Source organism: Pristiophorus japonicus, chromosome 14, assembly GCF_044704955.1.
Source record: "Pristiophorus japonicus isolate sPriJap1 chromosome 14, sPriJap1.hap1, whole genome shotgun sequence".
Classification (NCBI taxonomy): Eukaryota; Metazoa; Chordata; class Chondrichthyes; family Pristiophoridae; genus Pristiophorus; species Pristiophorus japonicus.
In genome coordinates this window covers 109,184,598-109,206,449 of record NC_091990.1, presented here as the reverse complement: position 1 = coordinate 109,206,449, position 21,852 = coordinate 109,184,598, and the positions used below count along the sequence as shown (strand labels likewise).

General features: G+C 49.6%; 1 protein-coding gene across 5 annotated transcripts in view; it reads left to right on the top strand.

Annotated features, from left to right (window-relative positions):
• LOC139279464 (carabin) overlaps positions 1-21,852 on the top strand; it is a 246,818-nt gene that overhangs the window by 112,610 nt on the left and 112,356 nt on the right. For all 5 annotated transcript variants that reach the window (XM_070898596.1, XM_070898594.1, XM_070898593.1 and 2 more), the window contains one exon: positions 11,604-11,721. In XM_070898596.1, the coding sequence (XP_070754697.1) occupies positions 11,604-11,721 (118 nt within the window). The remainder of the gene's footprint in view (positions 1-11,603; positions 11,722-21,852) is intronic.

Below are 21,852 nucleotides of genomic sequence, written 5' to 3'. Positions count from 1 at the left end.
ACATAGGAGGGTGCTTGCAAGCAAGAGCTTCTGATGAGGGACAACTTACAGAATCATAGAAGCACAGAAGGAGGCCATTGGGCTCATCGTGCCTGTGCCGGCTCTTTGAAAGAGCGATCCAATTAATCCCACCCACCTCCAGCTCTCTTCCCCCACAGCCCTGCAAATTTCTTCCCTTCACGTATTTAACCAATTCCCTTTTGAAAGTTACTATTGAATCTGCTCCCCCCGCCCTCTCAGGCAGTGCGTTCCCGATCCAGTATTGCCAACCTCACTGCCTCATAAGTCAGGAGGCAAACTCTTAAAAATCATGAGTTGTTATAGAAATCTAGGGTTGTATTCTTTGGAATTTAGAAGGTTAAGGGGCGACTTTATCGAAGTTTTCAACATATTAAAGGGAACTGATAGGGTAGATCGAGAGAAACTATTCCTGCTGGTTGGGGATTCTAGGACTAGGAGGCACAGTCTAAAAATTAGGGCCAGACCTTCCAGGAGTGAAATTAAGAAACATTTTTACACACAAAGGGTGGTAGAAGTTTGGAACTCTCTTCTGCAAATGGCATTTGTGACCGTTCGTCAGAAGCCAGCATTCTGACGAAGGGTCATCGGCCTGAAACGTTAACTCTGTTTCTCTCTCCACAGATGCTGCCTGACCCGCTGAGATTTTCAGCATTTTCTGTACCTACCCTTAAATGTTGCATTCCACAGCCTCTCAAGCCTTTGTGTAAACCTTGTAGTAACCCATCACCCCCTCCACCAATCAGTGGAAACCCACTACTTTCTACATACTTATCCCATCTCTTCGTTATTTTAACTTTGTTATATTACAACAGTGACTGCACTCCAAAAGGACTTCATTGGCTGTAAAGTGCTTTGAGACGTTAGTGGTCATGAAAGGCCCTATATAAATGCAAGTCTTTCTTTCTTTAAAACATCTATCAAATCAGATTTATTCATCTCTGTTCGAACAATAATAGCCCTATTTTTTCACAGCCTTCATATTTGTTAAGATAAATCTATTAGCAGATGGCTGTTGGAACTTGAAATGCTTTACCACAGGGAGTGGTTTCAGGCAGAGAATATTCCATCTACTAAAGACCTGTATTACAAGCACTAATTTAACTAAAATTGTAAAGATACAGTCAGTGCCATCATAAGGTTAAGGACTGGTGATTACAATTATAACATTGGGAGGGTCAGAGGTCCATTTTGTGGAAGGAGGAGAGGTCAGAGAGGTCACACAGCACTGCCCCCACACCCCCGGTCATCAAGATCCACGGCGCAGCCTTGGACAACATGGACCACTTTCCATACCTCGGGAGCCTACTATCAGCAAAGGCAGACATCGACGACGAGGTCCAACACCACCTCCAGTGCGCCAGCACAGCCTTTGGTCGCCTGAGGAAGAGCGTGTTCGAAGACCAGGACCTCAAATCTGGCACCAATCTTATGGTCTACAGGGCTCAGAGACGTGGACCATATATAGTAGACATCTCAAATCGCTGAAGAAATACACCAACTCTGTCTCTGCAAGATCCTGCAAATCCCCTGGGAGGATAAACACACCAATGTCAGAGTTCTCGATCAGGCATTGAGCCCCAGTATCGAAGCACTAACCACACTCGACCAGCTCCGTTAGGCGGGCCACATCATCCGCATGCCCGACACAAGACTCTGAAAGCAAGCGCTCTACTCGGAACTCCTACACGGCAAGCGATCCCCAGGTGGGCAGAAGAAATGTTTGAAGGGCACCCTCAAAGCCTCCTTGATAAAGTGCACTATCGCCACCGACACCTGGGAATCCCTGGCCAAAGACCGCCCTAAGTGGAGGAAGAGTATCCAGGAGGGCGCTGAGTACCTCGAGTCTCGTCGCCGAGAGCATGCAGAAACCAAGCGCAAGCAGCGGAAGGAGCGTGCAGCAAACCAGACTCCCCATCCACCCTTTCCTTCAACCACTGTCTGTCCCACCTGTAATTCCCGTATTGGATTGTTTAGTCACTTGAGAGCTCACTTTTAGAGTGGAAGCAAGTCTTCCTCGATTTCGAGGGACTGCCTATGATGATGATGACGACAGTTAAAAGTAAAGTGATCCTTTACAAGTCAACAGAACCTTAATCATCATAAGCGCAACAGTAACTTAATTTTAATCTTTACAATATTGCAATATATAAAAATCTATCAAATCCCAGCGTTTGCTGGGCTTTGCTTAGTATCTGTACAACAGTTAGTTTCAGTGGGGTAGAATTTGGCCAGTACAGATTTCTGGCGCAATCACCAGGTGCACTGCTTTTTTCTGCCTTTGTGCTCCAAAAATCTTCGGGTCGAGTTTGGCTACTCCCCAGCCTTTCCTCAATGGTGGCGTAGTGTGGCCACTGGATTCGGGGGCGGAGCCAGGTCCCGGCGCTGAAAACAGTGTCGGGACCTCTGCACATGCGCGCTAGAGTGTGCGCGCATGCGCAGTAGTTCCTCGCCCCCAGAATCTGTGAGAGTGTGCTGCAGGCTGTGTGGGAGGGGTTGAAGCGCGCCACCCCTATCCCTGGCCGAATGGGCTCCCTCTCGGCGGCCCGCTGCCTTCCCGGGCTGTGATTTGGTAAGACTTCTATTTTTTATTTGTTATTGATTGATTGATTGCTTATTACTTTGGTCTTGGTGCTTTAGTTGCAGGGTTCCTTCTATTTTTTATTAATTAATTGCTTATTACTTTTTGTCCTTTGTTTAGTGCTTGGTGCTTTAGAATGTACTTACCTGTGCTGATTTCTTAACTCTCCGCAAAGTTAGGATCTGGAATGCGCTGCCTGAAAGGGTGGTGGAGGCAGATTCAATCATGGCTTTCAAAAGGGAGTTGGATAAGTACCTGAAGGAAAGAAATTTGCAGGACTACGAGGACAAGGCGGAGGAGTGGGACTAGCTGAAGTGCTCTTGCAGAGAGCTAGCACGGACTCGATGGGCCGAATGGCCTCATTTTGCAGGCCACAAATGGCCACATACGCTGGCCTAAGTTAGTTCGGAGCAACTATTAGCTGTCCAAACTGGCTTAAATGGCCAAAACATGCGTAGGTGGTTGGTAACGTTCTCTTTTGGGAAAGAAAACGAAACTAAAAAAAAATCCTGACTAACTCACTTACACTGGCGTTAATTAAATGTGCAGAATGGAGATTTTTAAGATACTCCAGAAAAATCAAGTTGTTCCAAAAAAAACGGAGCAACTCTTGGCCAAATTTGGGCCCAGTGTTACAGATACAGCACGGTCTTAAGTCTGTTTGAGTCATGAAGGATCTGGGCAGAGTAGATAGGGAGAAACTGTTGCCATTGGTGGGAGGGTCGAGAACCAGAGGACACAGATTTAAGGTGATTGACAAAAGAACCAAGGGCAACATGAGAATTTATTTTTTAATGCAACGAGTGGTTAGGATCTGGAATGTGCTCTCTGAAAGGGTGGTGGAGGCAGATTTTCGTGGCTTTCAAAAGGGAGTCGGATAAGTGCCTGAAGGAAAGAAATTTGCAGGATTACGGGTAAGTGGGACTAGCTGAAGTGCACTTGCAGAGAGCAGGCACGGACTCGACGGGCCGAATGGCCTCTGTGGTGTCCCTGCACCTTATTACAAATTCACACGAGGCATGTACTGCAGACACAGTCACTACGTGACCGTAACCTTTATTCCCAGGACCAAGGAGCGCTGACCCTGGGTGGAACCTCCCCTTTTATACCTGGAAACCCAGGTGAGGAGTGTCTCCCACAAGTTCACCCCCTGTGGTCAGGGTGCGCATTTCTAAGGTATAAGTACAGTGTACAGGAGTTGCATGAAGGTTACAATTACGTGAAGATTACCGTTGCATGATGGTTACATACATGACATCACCTCCCCCCTTACGTCTTTTTGTGTCAAAGGTTAAGTCGATGAGGTGGTTGACGCTCTCTCGTGGAGCGCCGCAGTTGGGGCTCTGGTGGCTGAGCCTTGGCATGCATCTCTGTCACCTGAGGTGATTCCGGCCTGTCTGGGCTGGCCGCAGGGACTGTGCATGCTGTGGACTGTCCTTGTTGCACGTCCACTGGCAGTGGTGTGGGTGACATCTCATGCTGTTCTTCAGGTTGTTCCGTGTCTATGCTGAACCTTTCCTTTACTTGGTCCAAGTGTTTGCGGCATATCTGCCCATTGTTTAGTCTGACCACTATGACCCTATTCCCTTCTTTGCCAATTACAGCCCTTCAGCCACTTGGGTACCAAAGCATGATTAAGAACAAATACCGGGTCATCCATTTCTATACACCTCCCCCTTGAGTTTCGATCATGGAACTCGGTTTGGGACTCGCGCTTGCCCTCAACAATGTCTGGGTGAATGAGGGACAGCCGCGTTTTAAGCGTGCGTTTCATGAGGAGTTCCGCTGGCGGGACTCCAATGAGTGAGTGCGGGCGGGACCTGTAGGCCAGCAGGAGGCGCGATAGTCAGTACTGAAGGAAAGGTCCTTGGATGCGTAGCATCCCCTGTTTTATGACTTGGAACGCACGTTCCGTCTGGCCATTGGAAGCCTGCTTGAACGACACTGTCCGGACGTGTTTGATACCATTGCCCGACATAAACTCCTAGAATTCATGGCTGGTGAAACACTGGCCATTGTCGCTAACCAGGATGTCCGGCAAGCCGTGGGTCGTAAAAAACGAACGCAGACTCTCCACGGTGATGGATGTCGTGAACGAGTTTAATATGATGCACTCGATCCATTTCGAGTATGCATCAACAACTATCAGGAACATTTTCCCCATGAATGGGCCCGTATAGTCTACGTGAATAGTGACCATGGCCTGGTGGGCCAGGGCCACGGGCTGAGTGGGGCCTCCCTGGGGGCATTGCCCAGCTGGGCACACGTCGTGCACCTGCAAACCCAGTGTTCCAGGTCTGAGTCAGTCCCCGGCCACCATACATGTGACCGGGCAATGGCCTTCATTAACACGATGCCAGGGTGCTCGCTGTGGAGTTCCCTGATGAACGCGTCCCTTCCTTTCTGGGACATGACTACCCGGCTGCCCCATAGCAGGCAGTCAATTTGGATGGAGAGCTCATCCATCCGTCTCTGAAACGGTCTGACCTCCTCGGGGCACGCCCCGTATGCGGGCGCCCAATCCCCAGTCAGAACATATTTCTTTATCATGGATAGGAGGGGGTCTCTGTTGGTCCAGAGTTTGATCTGGCGGGCTGTGATGGGGGTGCCTGCAGTGTCAAAAGCCTCAACGGCCATGACCCATCTCAGCGCTTTGCCCCGACGCTCCCTCATTGGTGGCCAGTGGGAGCCTGCTGAACGCGTCAGCGCAATTTTCGGTGCCTGGCTGGTGCCGTATGGTGTAGTCATACGCAGCCAGCGTGAGAGCCCATCGCTGTATGCGAGCTGACGCATTGGCGTTGACCGCCTTGCTGTCGGACAACAGGGATGTTAACGGCTTGTGGTCCGTTTCTAGCTTGAACCGTCTACCGAAAAGGTACTGGTGCATCTTTTTCACACCGTAAACACAAGCGAGTGCTTCCTTTTCGACCATGTCGTATCCACGCTTTGCCTGGGAGAGTGACCTGGAGGCATAAGCCACCGGTTGGAGTCGGCTGTCATCATTACCCAGATGCAACACACACCCAACCCCGTAGGATGATGCATCACACGTTAAAACCAGTTTTTTACAGGGGGTCATACAAAGTCAACAGTTTGTTAGAGCACAGCAGATTCCTCGCCTTATTGAAAGCCCGTTCTTGACAGTACCGCCAAAGCCATTCACAACCTTTACGCAGGAGCATATGTAACGGCTCCAACAATGTGCTTAAGTTCGGCAGAAAGTTCCCAAAATAGTTCAAAAGTCCCAGGAATGATTGCAACTCCGACGTGTTGCCGGGCCTGGGCGCCCGGCGGATCGCCTCCGTTTTTGATTCAGTAGGCCGGATCCCGTCTGCGGCAACCCTCCTGCCCAAAAACCCGACCTCTGGGGCCAAAAACACACACTTGGCCTTTATCAGCCACAAGCCTACCCGGTCCAGTTGGCGTAGCACCTCCTCCAGGTTGTGGAGGTGTTCCTTAGTGTCTTGACCCGTTATAAGGATGTCGTCTTGGAATACGATTGTTCCAGGAATGGATTTGAGCAAGCTTTCCATGTTTCTCTGAAAGATGGCTGCCGCCGAACGAATGCCAAACGGACACCTGTTGTAGATAAATAATCCCTTGTGTGTCGTGATGGTGATCAGAAGCTTGGATTCTTCAGCCAGTTCCTGAGTCATGTAGGCCGAAGTGAGGTCCAGCTTCGTGAACAGCTTGCCACCTGCCAGTGTGGCAAAAAGATCCTCCGCTCTCGGGAGGGGTCTTGCAGTGACACTCGGTTGATGGTGGCTTTGTAGTTGCCACAAATCTTGACCGAGCCATCTGCTTTAAGGAACGATGGGACTTGCCCAGTTGCTGAATTCAACGGCCGAAATTATGCCCTCTCTGAGCAGCCTGTCCAATTCACTTTCAATTTTCTCACCGCTCTGGCTTTGTGGTGTATTGGTCTGGTGTCCGGAGTGATGCGTAGCACTACTTTAGTGCCCTTGAACGTTCCGACACTGGGTTGAAACAGTGACCCGAATTTTTGTAGGATCTGTGAGCATGAACTTCGCTCCACAGATGAAATGGCGTGCACATCCCCCCATTTCCAATTCATCTCGGCTAGCCAACTCCTCCCCAAAGCGTGGGGCCATTTCCCGGGACGGTCCAGAGTGGCAGCCGGTTCTGTGATCCATTATGTGTTACCACCAAGTTTGCACTGCCCAGCACTGGGATGATCTCTTTGGTGTACGTCCGTAGTTGCGTGTCAATGCGTTCCAGTTTGGGCCTGCTAGCTCTGTGTGGCCATAGTCTCTCAAATTGTTGGGCGCTCATAAGTGACTGGCTAGCTCCTGTATCCAGCTCCATGCGCACTGGGATGCCATTCAATAAAACTTTCATCATCATGGGTGGCGTTTTAGTGTATGAGCTGTGGACGTCAGCCACATGAACCTGCTGAACTTCAGCATCCATGGCTTTTCCCCAGGCATCATCCTGCATTGCAGATCCCTCGTCTGGTTCCTCTGTCTCGCAGATTAGCCTCGCTACAGCCTTTTTGCACATCCTGGCCAGGTGTCCACTGACGTTACAAATCCTACAGTTATATTGCTGAAACCTGCAGCTCCAGTATGAGCTGAGATTGTTGTTAACTAAAGGATTGTTACCAGGCATTCCTCTCTGATTGCCCATTTGGTTATTTCTAAGCACTCTGATGGTGGGTGTTAATGGTCCCTTCGCGGGACGCATTGTTCTTCGTGATGGCGTGAATTGCCGATCCCCTTTCCATTCCGTTGCAGGCCCACCCTAGAGCCTGTTGCTACCTGGGCGGTTTTGAAATGCCCCTTGCCTGCCTGCGGGGTCCCGAGCCACATTCACCACGTTAACTCCCTGGTCCATTGCCATGTTGGGACCAGGGCTGCGTGCGTAAATTAGCTTGGTCTCCTCTTCCCCTGCCATGAAGGTCTGAGATATCAACGCCGTCCCTTCTAAAGTCAAGTCCTTGGCCTCTATGAGCTTCCTGAAAATCCCGGCTTGATTAATGCCCTCAATGAAGAAATCCCTTAACATCTCCCCCCTGCAGGCGTCTGTGAACTTACAGAGACTGGCCAAGCGCCGAAGGTCCGCAACGAAGTCCGAGATGTTTTGTCCCTCCCGACGCCGGTGTGTGTAGAACCAGTGCCGGGCCATGTGTACGCTACTCGCCGGCTTGAGATGCTCACTGAACAGCTAGCTGAGCTCTTCAAAGGACTTGTCCGCTGGCTTTTGGGGTGCGAGCAGGTCTTTCATCAGCGCATACGTCTGTGGTCCGCAGCTGGTCAATAGATGCGCCCTCCACTTGTCAGCCGCTGCCGCTCCCAGCCAGTCCTTCGTGACAAAGCTCTGCTGGAGCCTCTCCACGAAGTCGTACCAGTCCTCACCCACACAGTAACGTTCCTCTGTGCTACCGGTTCAGTGATTCCCATTTCTCGTCGCCAAATGTGGTGTCCCTGCACCTTACTACAAATTCACACGAGGCATGTACTGCAGACACAGTCACTACGTGACCTTAACCTTTATTCCCAGGACCAAGGAGTGCTGACCCTGGGTGGGACCTCCCCTTTTATACCTGGAAACCCAGGTGAGGAGTGTCTCACACAAGTTCACCCCCTGTGGTCAGGGTGTGCATTTCTAAGGTATAAGTACAGTGTACAGGCGTTGCATGAAGGTTACAGTTACATGAAGATTACCATTGCATGATGGTTACATACATGACAGCCCCCTTTTGCTGTAACCGTTTAATGATTCTAGGAAAAAAGATAGAAATATTTGAAGGAAGGCAGACAGAGAGTGGAGGAGGGGGATTAGCTCTGGCAAAGAGCTGGTATGTATATGATGGGCTGAATGGACTCCTTCTGTGCTGTCAGCTTCTATGGTGACAATGACAGAAATGCATAGTGGGCTAATAACTTAGAAGCCTAGACTAATGATCCGGAGACGTGAGTTCAAATCCCACCACGGCAGCTGGGGGAACTTAAATTCAATTAAATAAATCTGGAATTAAAAAAGCTCATACCTGTATCTGTAATGGTGACCATGAAACTACTGGATTGTCGTAAAAAACCATCTGGTTCATTAATGTCCTTTAGGGAAGAAAATCTGCCGTCCTTACCCGGTCTGGCCTATATGTGACTCCAGACCCACAGCAAAGTGGTTGACTCTGAACTGCCCCTTGAAATGGTCCAGCGAGACACTCGGTTATAACAAACCGCTTCGACAAAGTCAACACTGTGTGAGAGTACCTTCACCTCACGGACTGTAGCGGTTCAAGAAGGCGGCTCACCACCACCTTCTCAAGGGCAGTTAGGGATGGGCAATAAATGCTGGCCTTGCCAGCAACGCCCACACCTCGCGAACAAATTAAAAAAAAAAAGAAATGCTGATCCCGGCCAAAGATTAAAGCCAATATATCTGAGGGCCCGCCAGCTGCTGTACACCAACGGTAGTCAGAACTAGGGTCTCACTCTAAAGCTTAATCTGTCGTTCAGAATCGCCTGCTGACCCGACTGGCCATGTGTTTCCATTTGCTGAGCACTGTAATCTAACTCGTGTTAACCCGACTGACCAAGGGACGATGTTGTGCCCAGTAATCGGGACTCTGAGTAACGCAGCAACAGTGCCACTGTACTCGCTCCCCGCGCATGCAATCCCGGGCGGTGCTCCCTAAATCTCTCAGCCTCTCCACCTCCCCACCTTCTGTTGCCGAGGCCCCAAGCTCTGGAACTCCCTCCCTAAATATCTCCGTCTCTCTACCTCTCTTACCTCCTTTAAGACGCTCCTTAAAACCTACCTCTTTGACCAAGCTTTTGATCACCTGCCATAATTACTTCTTTTCTGGCTCGGTGTCAAATTTATTTGTTTTGTCTTATAACACTGCTGTGAAGCGCCTTGGGACGTTTTACTACGTTAAAGGCGCTATATAAATACAAATTGTTGTTTTTGGATGCCCGAGCACAATGTGTGGAGCGAGCTTGTGACTGATGTCGATGTAGGTCGGGCCGCGCTGCTCGCACTCGAAGCACTGCTGGTCGCGGGGCTGCGCGCCTGCCTTCGGGCGCTTCTCCTGCTCGCGGGGCGCGGTGGCCTAGGTGCAGGGAGTAGTGGGGGGGGGGGGGTGGCCGGGGGACAGCCAGAGGTATGAGGGGGAGGTTGTGGACCCAGGTAGCGGACGGCGGCTTCAATGATTCGCATGTTTTTTTCCGTGTATGCACAAGCTGGCGGATCTCCGAAAAGCCCCCTGAGGTTTAGGCGTTCCATCGCGAGTGATGCTCTATTTCACTCTGAAATTGCATCTCTCGCCATTGAATTGCGAGCATTGGCAATACTGTAGATCTTAAGAACTTAAGAGCAGGAGTAAGTCTTCCGGACCCTCGAGCCTGCTCTGCCATTCAGTAAGATCAGGGGTGATCATCAATCTCAACTCCACCTTCCTACACTATCTCTATATCCTTTGATTCCCCGAGAGTCCAAAAATCTATAGATCTCAGCCTTGAATATACTCAAAGACTCAGTCTCCACAGCCCTCTGCGGCAGAGAATTCCAAAGATTCACAACCCTCTGAGTGAAGAAATTTCTCCTCATCTCAATCTTAAACGGCCGACCCCTTATCCTGAGACTATGACCCCCAGTTCTAGACTCTCCAGCCAGAGGGAAACAACCTCTCAGCATCGACCCTGTCAATCCCCCTCAGAATTTTCAATGAGATCATCTCTCATTCTTCTAAACTCCAGAGTGTCTAGGCCCAATCTATTCAATAAATCTACTCAAAAACTTGCTGCGTGAAAAGAAATCTCCTCTCCCTCCCCCATTTTCTCGATAGCTCTCCAAATCTTCCTTAATTATCTAAAGTACTTCCGCGGGAGTGAAAAACTTTTGAGAACGGCTATTTTATAAACACTTCTCTGTTAACTCTTGACCCGAGTTTTATTTTGTAGTTCCGTTTAGCCAGCTCCTCTATTAGATTCCAGTAAATCAGCCTGTAAGGGTGACCCCGAGCTTCCGGTTCCTGTCACTTTAATCCCCCGCTCCACTCCCACTTCGACATCTCCGTCCTCGGCCTCCTGCGCTGTTCCAGCGAAGCTCAACGCAAGCTCGAGGAACAGCACCTCATCTTTCGATCAGGCACTTTGCAGCCTTCTAGACTCAACGTCGAGTTCAACAATTTCAGACCAGAACTTCTGCCCTTATTTTGTCAGGCGGCACATGTTTATGATTCTGCCATCCCCATTTGCAACATTTAACCACTCCTGCCTTCCACCCTATCACAGACCTTCCCTTTTGTCCTTTCCTCCACTTGCTCCTTTCCCTGCCCCTGCACTTGCCTAAAAGTCTGTCACATCTCTAACTTTTCCAGTTCTGACGAAGGGTCTCAGACCCGAAACGTTAACTCTGTTTCTCTTTCCACGGATGCTGTCTGACCTGCTGAGTGTAATGTATTTGCTTCATGGGTTCTTTGCTTAAGAATTCATAGCAACACATTGCTATTAAGAACTAGTTAGTTTATTAGCAAAAGGTTTAACAATCACACCTTACCAGTTCATCCACCAGGCTCACAACCACCTGCCTCATCGTGGATCCCCTGAACCCAACTGGCTGGGGTTTTATTGAGTCTTGTGAGCATCACCTCACTGGCTAAGCCACTCCCAGCTCAACAGCTCTACAAACCTGTGAACATACTCACAGGTGCATACATTACAGAGTGTTTTCAGCATTTTCTGTTTTTGTTCCCCTATTACAGAATTTGATTGAACACGAGGTCTCAGTCAAAGCCGACCTACAATGGCCAGCGATATCTCACTGTATTTGATTTTTATTTGAGCCCCGCATGGAATAATGTCACGTTTGATCATTACTGAGGTGGTTTCACGAGGTTTTGCAGACTGGGACCTGAAACCACAAACTGCTGACTCGGAGGCGAGTGTGCTACGGTCAAGAGGAGAGACGGAAGATGATCTTTATTTTGCTTAAATTATCACAAATGAAAAATCCTTTTCCCTTCTCCCTCCCCCAGGTATCAACGTGATATTCAGCACGGGCCTGTGTATTCTGCAGCTGCTTGAACCCCGGCTCCTCACCATGTCTGACGTCTCCCTGCTCCTTCCCACCCTGCTGCGGATCCCCGTCGATGTGTACGTACTGCAACAACTTGCATTGCTATAGCGTCTTTAACGTAGTGAGACGTCCCATCCCGCATCACAGAAGCGATTATCACACAAATGTTGACACCGAGCCACATAAGGAGATATTAGGGCAGGTGACCAAAGAGGCAGGTTTTAAGGAGCGTCTTATAGGAGGAGAGAGAGGTAGAGAGGCGCAGAGGTCTATGGAGGGAGTTCCAGCGCTTGGGACCCAGGCACTTGAAGGCATGGCTACCAATGGTTGAGCGATTAAAATCAGGGATTCTCAAGAGGCCACAATTGGAGGAATGCAGCGATCTCAGCGGTGGGGGCGCGGGCGCATGTGGGGCTGGAGGAGGTTACAGAGATAGGGAGGGGCGAGGACATAGAGTGATTTGAAAACAAAGGTGAGAATTTAAAAGTTGCAGCATTGCTTAACCGGGAGCCAATGTAGGTCAAGGGTGATGGTGCAACGACCCAGAGGTTGTGAGTTCAGATCCCACTGCGCCCAGCCGTGAGATTAATTCAATAAACTGGGTCGACTTGTGAGCTGGCAGCAAAGAGCGACAGTGAAGCCACCGTTTGGTCGTTTAATAAAACCCAACTGGCTCACACATGTCTCCCAAGGGAAGGAGACCTGCGGTTCCTGCCCTGGTCTGGCCTCCAAGTGACTCCAATCCCACGCTACCTTAGTAACTCCTAATGCCCTCAGTGCAACAACAAGTTGTATTTATATAGCGCCTTTAACGTAGTAAAACGTCCCAAGACGCCTCACAGGAGTTTTATAAGACAAAAATTTGACACATAAGAAATTAGGGCAGGTGAACAAAAGCTTGGTCAAAGAGGTAAGTTTTAAGGAGCGTCTTGAAGGAGTAAAGAGAGGCGGAGAGGTTTAGGGAGAGAGTTCCAGATCTTGGGGCCCAGGGCAACAAAAGGCAATGGTGGAGCGATTATAATCAGGGATGTTCAAGAGGGCAGAATTAGAGGAGCGCAGACATCTCGGGGGGGCGGTGGGGGGTGCGGTTTGTGGGGATGGAGCAGATTACAGAGAGCTGAAACAATGCAGCTTTGTCATCATCACCCACACCTCGAGAATTAGTTTAAAAAAAAAGGCTACCTCTAGTGACGTCACTATTCCGAGCCAGGATGAAGATGATTGAGTAATTCCTCCCCCCCCTCCCACCTCCCCATCAATCACGCCTGGAGACCGCACTGCTGTCAGTGACTGGGGTTGATTTTACGCACATCATTTGTATTGTGTAACAATCCTCCATTCACTGCATTTTTCTGAAGAAATAATCCTGCTTTTATCGAGACACATTGCTGTAGTTTCGATCATGAGTTCTGTTTGCTGCAGTTCATAGTGACTCTTTTTAAATAGACTCTGTAGACTGTTTGCTGTGAGTTGTGCCTTAAAACACGCCTCCAACTCACTAACGGACATATTGTTCACTCCGTTTATAAAAAAATAAATGCCTTCGGGTTGCTAAAGTTGTACAAGGTGTATCCTGTAAGTAAATATGTTTCCTCTACAAAGGCAATTACTCAAAATTACAGAGCGGACTTATTACGACTATCTTCCACTGTCAGCTACAAGTTGTAGGTTCAAGTCCCACTCCAGAGACTTGAGCACGTAATCCAGGCTGACACTCCTAGTGCAGTACTGAGGGAGCACAGCACTGCCGGAGGTGCCGTCTTTCAGATGAGATGTTAAACCGAAGCCCCGCCTGCCCTCTCAGGTGGATGCCTTCTAGTGTTAAGTTGATTTCATAGTCAATTAACTGCAGGCATGGCAGGGCAGCTCAGTCACATGGAGTGCTCATTCTATGCCATGTGGGAAATCCTGGACACGTCTTGTAGCCTGGACAACCACATGTGCAGAAAGTGTCAGCAGTTACAACAACTCGAGCTCCAGGTTTCGGAGCTTGAGCAGCGGCTGGAGTTACTGTGGTGCATCTGCGAGGCTGAGAGCTTCGTGGATAGCACGTTTCTAGAAGTGGTGGCCTCGCAGCTAAAGAGTGTGCAGGCAGAGAGGGAGTGGATGACTACCAGACAAAAGAGGAGGAATAGGCATATAGTGCAGGAGTCCCCTGAGTGCATCTCACTCTCCAACCAGTATTCTGTTCGGAGTACTGGTGAGGGCGATGGAGCCTCTGCGGAGTGCAGTCAGAGCCAAGTCCATGGCCCCACGGGTGGCTCAGCTGCACAGGGGGGAGGAAGAAGAATGGAAGAGCTATAGTGGTAGGGGATTCGATAGTCAGGGAAGCAGACAGGCGTTTCTGCGGCCGCAGACGTGACTCCAGGATGATGTGTTGCCTCCCAGGAGCCAGGATCAAGGATGTCACTGAGCGGCTGCCACTCCTAGTGCAGTACTGAGGGAGCACAGCACTGCCGGAGGTGCCGTCTCTGGGGGGAGAGGGTGAATAGCCAGAGATCGTGGTCCATCATCATCATAGGCAGTCCCTCAGAATTGAGGAAGGCTTCCACTCCTGAAGTGAGTTCTTTGGTGGCTGAACAGTCCAACATGAGAACCACAGACTCTGTCACAGGTGGGACAGATAGTCATTGAGGGAAGGGGTGGGTGGGACTGGTTTGCCGCATGCTCTTTCCACTGTGCTTGATTTCTGCATGCTCTCGGTGTTGAGACTCGAGGTGCTCAGCGCCCTTCCGGATGCACTTCCTCCACTTAGTCTTTGGCCAGGGACTCCCAGGTGTCAGTGAGGATGTCGCACTTTAATCAGGGAGGCTTTGAGGGTGTCCTTGTAACGTTTCCGCTGCCCACCTTTGGCTCGTTTCCGAGTAGTGCACTTGTTTTGCAAGTCTCGTGTCTAGCATGCGAACTATGTGGCCTGCCCAGCGGAGCTGATCAAGTGTGGTCAGTGCTTCAATGCTGGGGATGTTGGCCTGGACGAGGTTGCTGATGTTGGTGCGCCTGTCCTCCCAGGGGATTTGTAGGATTTTGCAGCGATATCGTTGGTGATATATCTCCAGTGACTTATGGTGTCTACTGTACATGGTCCATGCATCTGAACCATACAGGAGGGTGGGTATTACTACAGCCCTGTAGACCATGAGCTTGGTGGTAGATTTGAGGGCCTGGTCTTCGAACACTCTTTTCTTCAGGCGGCCGAAGGCTGCACTGGCGCACTGGAGGCGGTATAGAATCTCTTCATCAATGTCTGCTTTGGTTGATAAGAGGCTCCCGAGGTATGGGATAATATCCACATTGTCAAGGGGCGGACCATGGATCTTGATGACTGGGGGGCAGTGCTGTGCGGCGAAGACAGGCTGGTAGAGGACCTTTGTCTTACAGATGTTTAGCATAAAGCCCATGCTTTCGTATGCTCAGTAAATACGTCGACTATATCCTGGAGTTCAGCCTCAGAATGTGCGCAGACGCAGGTGTCGTCCGTGTACTGTAGCTCAACGACAGAGGTTGGGGTGATCTTGGACCTGGCCTGGAGGCGGCAAAGGTTAAACAGTTTCTGTAATTTAGTTCCACTGCAGCGGGGAGCTTGTTGATTGTGAGGTGGAGCATGGCAGCAAGAAAGATTGAGAAGAGGATTGGAGCGATGACGCAGCCCTGTTTTACCCCGGTTTGAACGTAGATTGGGTCTGTAATAGATCCGTTGGTAAGGATCACGGCCTGCATGTCGTTGTGGAGCAGACGAAGGATGTTGACAAACTTTTGGGGCATCCAAAACGGAGGAGGACGCTCCATAGACCCTCGTGGTTGACAGTGTCAAAGGCCTTTGTAAAGTCGAAAAAGGCCATGTATAAGGGCTGGTGCTGCTCCCTGCATTTTTCCTGCAGCTGTCGCTCTGCAAAGATCATGTCCGTTGTGCCCCGTAGGGGACGAAATCCGCACTGTGACTCTGGGAGGAGCTCCTCGGCCACAGGGAGAAGACGGTTGAGGAGGACTCTAGCGATACCTTTCCCAGTGGCTGATAGGGAGATTTCCCTGTAATTGCCGCAGTAGATGTCCCCTTTTTTAAAGATGGTCACGATCACTGCATCTCTGAGATCTCCCAGCATGCTCTCCTCCCTCCAGATGAGAGAGATGAGGTCATGCATTCGCGCCAACGGCGCCTCTCCGCCATACTTTAGCGCCTCAGCAGGGATTCCATCGACTCCCGTAGCCTTGTTGTTCTTGAGCTGTTTTATAGCTTTTCCTACCTCGTGCAACGTTGTCGTGGTCGTGGTCCATATCGGTACCAATGACATAGGTAGAAAGAGGGATGAGGTCCTGCAGGCAGAGTTTAGGGAGCTAGGAGAGAAATATAAAAGCAGGAGCTCAAAGGTAGTAATCTCTGGATTACTGCCAGTGCCGTGTGCTAGTGAGTACAGAAATAGAAGGATAGAGAAGCTGAATGCGTGGCTCGAAAGATGGTGCAGGCGGGAGGGCTTTAGATTCCTGAGGCATTGGGACCGCTTCTGGGGGAGGTGGGACCTGTACAAGCCGGATGCAGCTCAACAGAGCCGGGACCAGTATCCTCGCGGGAGGGTTTGCGGGTGCTGTTGGGGAGGGTTTAAACTAACTTGGCGGGGGGAGAGAAGCAAAGCTGGAATTGGGCAGCAGAAAAGTATAGAAAGTGAATTTCGAAGACCGAGGAACAAGGGCTGGAAAATAGACAACAAGGGAGTTTAGCACCACTAAGATGCAAGGAGTATAGGGAGTAAAGCAGATGAGCTGAGAGCACAGATAGACACTTGGGAGTACATGAGACATGGCTGAAAGAAGGGCAGGTATGGTAGCTCAACATTTCTGGTTGCAGGGTTTTCAGACGGGATAGAGAGGGGGTTAAAAAAGGAGGGGGGTGGGTCGCAGTATTGATTAAAGAAACAATTACAGCTGTGAGAAGGGATGATATGTTAGAGGGACTATCAAACTGGGCCATATGGAGTGAATTGAAGAACAGGAAAGAGGCTATCACGCTACTGGGAGTGTACTATAGACCCCCAAACAATCAGAGGCAGATAGAAGAACAAATATGTGGGCAAATTGCTGTGAAGTACTGTAATAGTGGGGGATTTCAACTACCCTAATATTAACTGGGAAAAAATGTGAATGGTACAGAGGGTGCGGAATTCCTAAAATGCATTAAGGAGAACTTCTTTAGGCAGTATGTAATAAGCCCAACAAGGGAGGGGGTGGTTCTGGACTTGGTTTTAGGGAATAAAGAGGGGCAGTTGGAAGGGGTATCAGTGGGAGAGCTGCTTCTCTTTCTTAGGCAGTCCCTTGGAGTCGAGGATGACTTGCTTCCACACTAAAAGTAAGTTCTCAGGTGATTGATGAGTCCAATGTGGGACCTGCAGTCTCTGTCACAGGTGGGGCAGACGGTGATTGGAGGGATGGGTGGGTGGGGAGTCTGGGTTAACGCTCGCTCCTTCCTCTGTCTACACTTGGCTTCCGTGTGCTCCCAGCGATGAGACTTGAGGTGTTTGGCGCCTGTCCGGATGCTTCTCCTCCACTTTAAACGGTCTTGGGCCAGGGATTCCCAGGTGTCGGTGGGGATGTTGCACTTTTTCAAGGCGGCTTTGAAGGTGACCTTGAAGCGTTTCCCCTGCCCATCTGGGGCCTGCTTGCCATGTCGGAGCTCCGAATAGCGCGTTTGTTTTGGGAGTCTAGTATCGGGCATAAGAACGATGTGGCCCGTCCAACGGAGCTGATCGAGCATGGTCAATGCTTCGATACTGGGGATGTTGAGCGAGAACACTGACATTGGTATGCCTATCCTGTTTGTGGAGGCAGCGTTAGTGGTACTTCTCCAGTGCTTTGAGGTGCCTGCTGTACATAGTCCATGTCTCTGAGCTATATAGGAGGGCGGGTATCACTACTGTTCTGTACACCATGAGCTTGGTCCCGGGTTTGAGGCCTTGGTCTTCAAACACTCTTTTCCTCAGGCGACCGAAGGCTGCACTGGAACACTGAAGGCGGTGTTGGACTTTGTCATTGACGTCTGCCCTTGTTGACAGTAGGCTGCCGAGGTATGGAAAATGGTCCACATTGTCCAAGGCCTCACCATGGATTTTGATAATCGGGGGGACAGTACTGTGTGGCGGGGGCAGGTTGGTAGAGGACTTTTGTCTTACGGATGTTTAGTGTAAGACCCATGCTCTCGTATGCTTCGGTGAAGGTGTTGACGATGTCTTGGAGTTCGGCCTCCGACTGTGTGCAGACGCAAATATCGTCTGCGTACTGTAATTCAATGACAGAGGATGGGACGACCTTGGATCTGGACTGGAGGCAATGGAGGTTGAATAGTTTCCCGCTTGTTCTGTAGATTAGCTCCACTCCAGCAGGGAGCTTGCTGAGGGTGAGGTGGAGCATTGCAGCAAGGAAGATCGAGAAAAGCATTGGTGCGATGACACAGCCTTGCATGATGGCGGTCCGAATGTAAATTGGGTCTGTGGTGGATCCGTTGGTCAGGATCACGGCTTGCATGTCATCGTGAAGCAGGCGGAAGATGTGAAAAACATTTGAGGGCAGCCGAATTTGAGGAGGATGCTCCATATAATCCTCATGGTTGAAAGTATCGAGGTCAAAGAAGGCCATATACAAGGGTTGGTGCTGTTCTCTGCATTTCTCTTGGATTTGCCGCACAGTGAAGATCATGTCCATTGTGCCCCTTAGTGGGCGGAATCCGCATTGCAACTCTGGAAGGAGCTCTTCAGCCACAGGGAGAAGGCGATTGAGGAGGAGTCTCGCGATGACTTTCCCTGTGGCTGACAGCAGAGAAACCTCCTCTGTCTTGTCACCTTTCTTGAAGATGGTCACGATTACGGCATCTCTGAGATCTCCTGGCATGCTCTCCTCCTTCCAGATGAGAGCAATGAGGTCATGTATTCGCGCCAATAGTGCTTCTCCGTCATATTTTGGGGATTCCACCTGTTCCTGAGGCCGCCTTGTTCTTCAGTTGTCGGGTGGCCTTTTCTACCTCATGTCGGTTCTGGACTTGGTTTTGGGGAATGAAGATGGACAGGTGGAAGGGGTATCATTGGGAGGGCATTTTGGTGCTGGTGATCATAATTCAGTAAGATTTAGGGTAATTATGGAAAAGGACAAAGATGGACCAGGAAAAAATATTCTCAATTGGGGTAAAGCCAATTTTGCTGAGCTGAGCTGAGATGGGATTTGGCCAAAGTGGACTGGAAATGGCTACTTGATGGTAAATCAGTGTCAGAGCAGTGGGAGGCATTCAAGGAGGAGATCCAGAGGGTACAGAGCAAGTATGTTCCCTTTAAAAAAAAAAGGATGGGGCTAACAAATCTAGAGCCCCCTGGATATCAAGAGACATACAGGGTAAGATAAAGAAAAAAACAGGAAGCTTATGACAGATACCGAGAACTCAATACTGCAGAAACTCTAGAGGAGCATAAGAAGTGAGGGGTGCAATTAAAAAAGAAATGAGGAAAGCAAAGAGAGAGCATGAAAGAATGTCAGCAAGTAAAATCAGGGGAAACACAAAGATGTTTTATAAATACATTAAGAGCAAGAGGATAACTAGAGAAAGAGTGGGGCCTATTAGAGACCATAAAGGAAACCTGTGTGTAGAGGCAGAAGACCTGGGTATGATTCTCAATGAATACTTTGCATCTGTTTTCACAAAGAGAGGGGAGATGCAGACTTTGCAATGAGGGAGGAGGAGTGTGAAATATTAGACGAGATAAACATAGTGAGAGAGAAAGTATTAAGGGGCTTAGCAGGTTTGAAAGTGGATAAATCCCCAGGCCCGGATGAAATGTATCCCAGGCTGTTAAGGGAAACAAAAGAGGAAATAGCAGAGGCTCTGACCATCATTTTCCAATCCTCTCTGGTTGCAGGTGTGGTACCAGAGGACTGCTAATGTTATACCTTTGTTTAACAAGGCAGATGACATTAAAATAGGCTATATGGTTGATAATGAAGAAGAAAGCTGCGGACTGCAGGAAGATATCAATGTACTGGTCAGGTGGGCAGAACAGTGGCAAATAGAATTCAATCCAGATAAGTGTGAGGTAATGCATTTGGAGAGGCAAGGGAATACACATTAAATGATATGACACTGAAAAGTGTAGAAGAATAAAGGGACCTTGGAGTGCATGTCCACAGATCCCTGAAGGTAGCAGACCAGGTATATAAGGTGGTTAAGAAGGCATATGGAATACTTGCCTTTATTAGTCGAGGCATGGATTACAAGAGCAAGGAGGTTATGCTTGAACTGTATAAAACACTGGTTAGGCCACAGCTGGAGTACTGTGTGCAGTTCTGGTCACCACATTATAGGAAAGATCTGGTTGCACTGAAAAGGGTACAGAGGAGATTTACAAGAATATTGCTTGGACTGGAGAATGTTGGCTATGAGGAATGATTGAAGATGCTAGGTCTGTTTTCTTTGGAACAGAGGAGGCTGGGGGGAGACCTTATTGGGGTGTATACAATTATGAGGGGCCTGAATAGAGTGGATAGAAAGGACCTGTTTCCTTTGGCAGAGAGCTCAACAACCAGGGGGCATAGATTTGAAGTAATTGGTAGGAGGTTAAGAGGAGATATGAGGGAAATGTCTTCACCCAGAGGGTGGTGGGGGTCTGGAACTCACTGCCTGAAAGGGTGGTAGAGGCAGAAACTCGCACCACATTTAAAAGATTCTTGGATGTGCACTTAAAGTGCCGTAACCTACAGGACCACGGAGCAAGAGTTGGAAAGTGGGATTAGACCGGGTAGCTCTTGGTCGGCTGGTGCGGACACGATGGGCCGAAATGGCCTCCTTCTGTGCTATAAATTCTATGAAAAGATTCCACGGCACTATTTTGAAGAAAAGCATGGGAGTTACCCCTGTCCTCACACCCCGCCCCCACACCCCCCGCCTCCCGGGCGTCCTGGGCTGATACTTACCCCTTAACAAACATCACAAAAAATAAACATTATCTGGTCATTACCACATTGTTGTATGTGGGAGCTTGCTGTGCGCATATTGGCTCCCACGTTTCCTACATTACAACAAATGACTACACTTCAGAAAAGTGCTTCATTGGCTGCAAAGCTCTTTGAATGAACTGAGGGGTAATTTGCATCCACACGGGAGCCTGATGTCCATCAGAAATACGGGCGGTTACTGTCTACAATCTCCAACTCGGGGCAACTAGGGATGGGCAAAAAATGCCTTGTGTATAATGAATGTTGGGGTGGATTTTCCGGTCCTTTGTTTTGCGTCGCGGAGCGGCGGCAATGGCGGCGGTGAGGTGTTCTGGGCGGGCGGTTAGCCTCCAGCGCACCGCGGGGGTTTTCAGGGCCGGTTTTGCGGTGGCGCGGAGCAGCACCGCCCGGAAGAGCTGCGCTCGATGTGCAAGCCCCTGGTTGCAACACGGCGCGCTTTTTGACTCCCGCCCGACCCGTACGCCCCGCAGTGACCGCCTGGGAAATCGGGCGGGGAACCTATACCGGCTGCAGAGAGACAAGTAATGGACTCCTAAGGCAAGTGTTTAAAAAAAAAAATTGCGATTTGTGTTGTGGTGGCGTGGGCTATGTATTGGGAATGTTTTTGTGGAGGGTTTGTTTAGGGTTTTTTTTCTCCCAAGGCGTCTCTCGGAGTGCTCCCGGCCCGCCTCTTCAGCTCGGGATTTTCCCATGCTATCGCTCTCAGAGACACGTACAATGCCTCCCTTAGCGCAAACTGTTCCCAGGTGCCAACTTTACCACCCCAAAATCATCAAAGCCAAAAATCCAACCCTAATATTTTTTTTAAATGGTCCAAATGACGCCTGCCTGAATCAGCAGCACACGAACTCTGCAACTGGAAGTCGGGAAATGACACCTCGCACACGCAGGCCAAATGGATAGCTCCTCGGCCGTGGGACTGACCTGGTCACGGCCCTGACCACGTCACCAGATGTTTCCTTTCAGCAGCTCTTCCTGTTGTGTTTAATGCTGATGTTTTTAAGACGCACCGTTGGCAGTGCATCATTCTCAGGCTGCCGGGGGAGTGCGGGCTTTTACTAAACAACTTTAGTTCTCAAAAGTTATTTCCTATTACCCATTGTTTTTAGCTACCCTTTAGAACCTGTTACTGGTGATGGATGAAACATTTCTGCTGAGGATTATCGAGCCCTCGTATTCCCCACTTAATTGCCAGAGTTTGGTTTTGCTGTTTGATTTTTAGTATG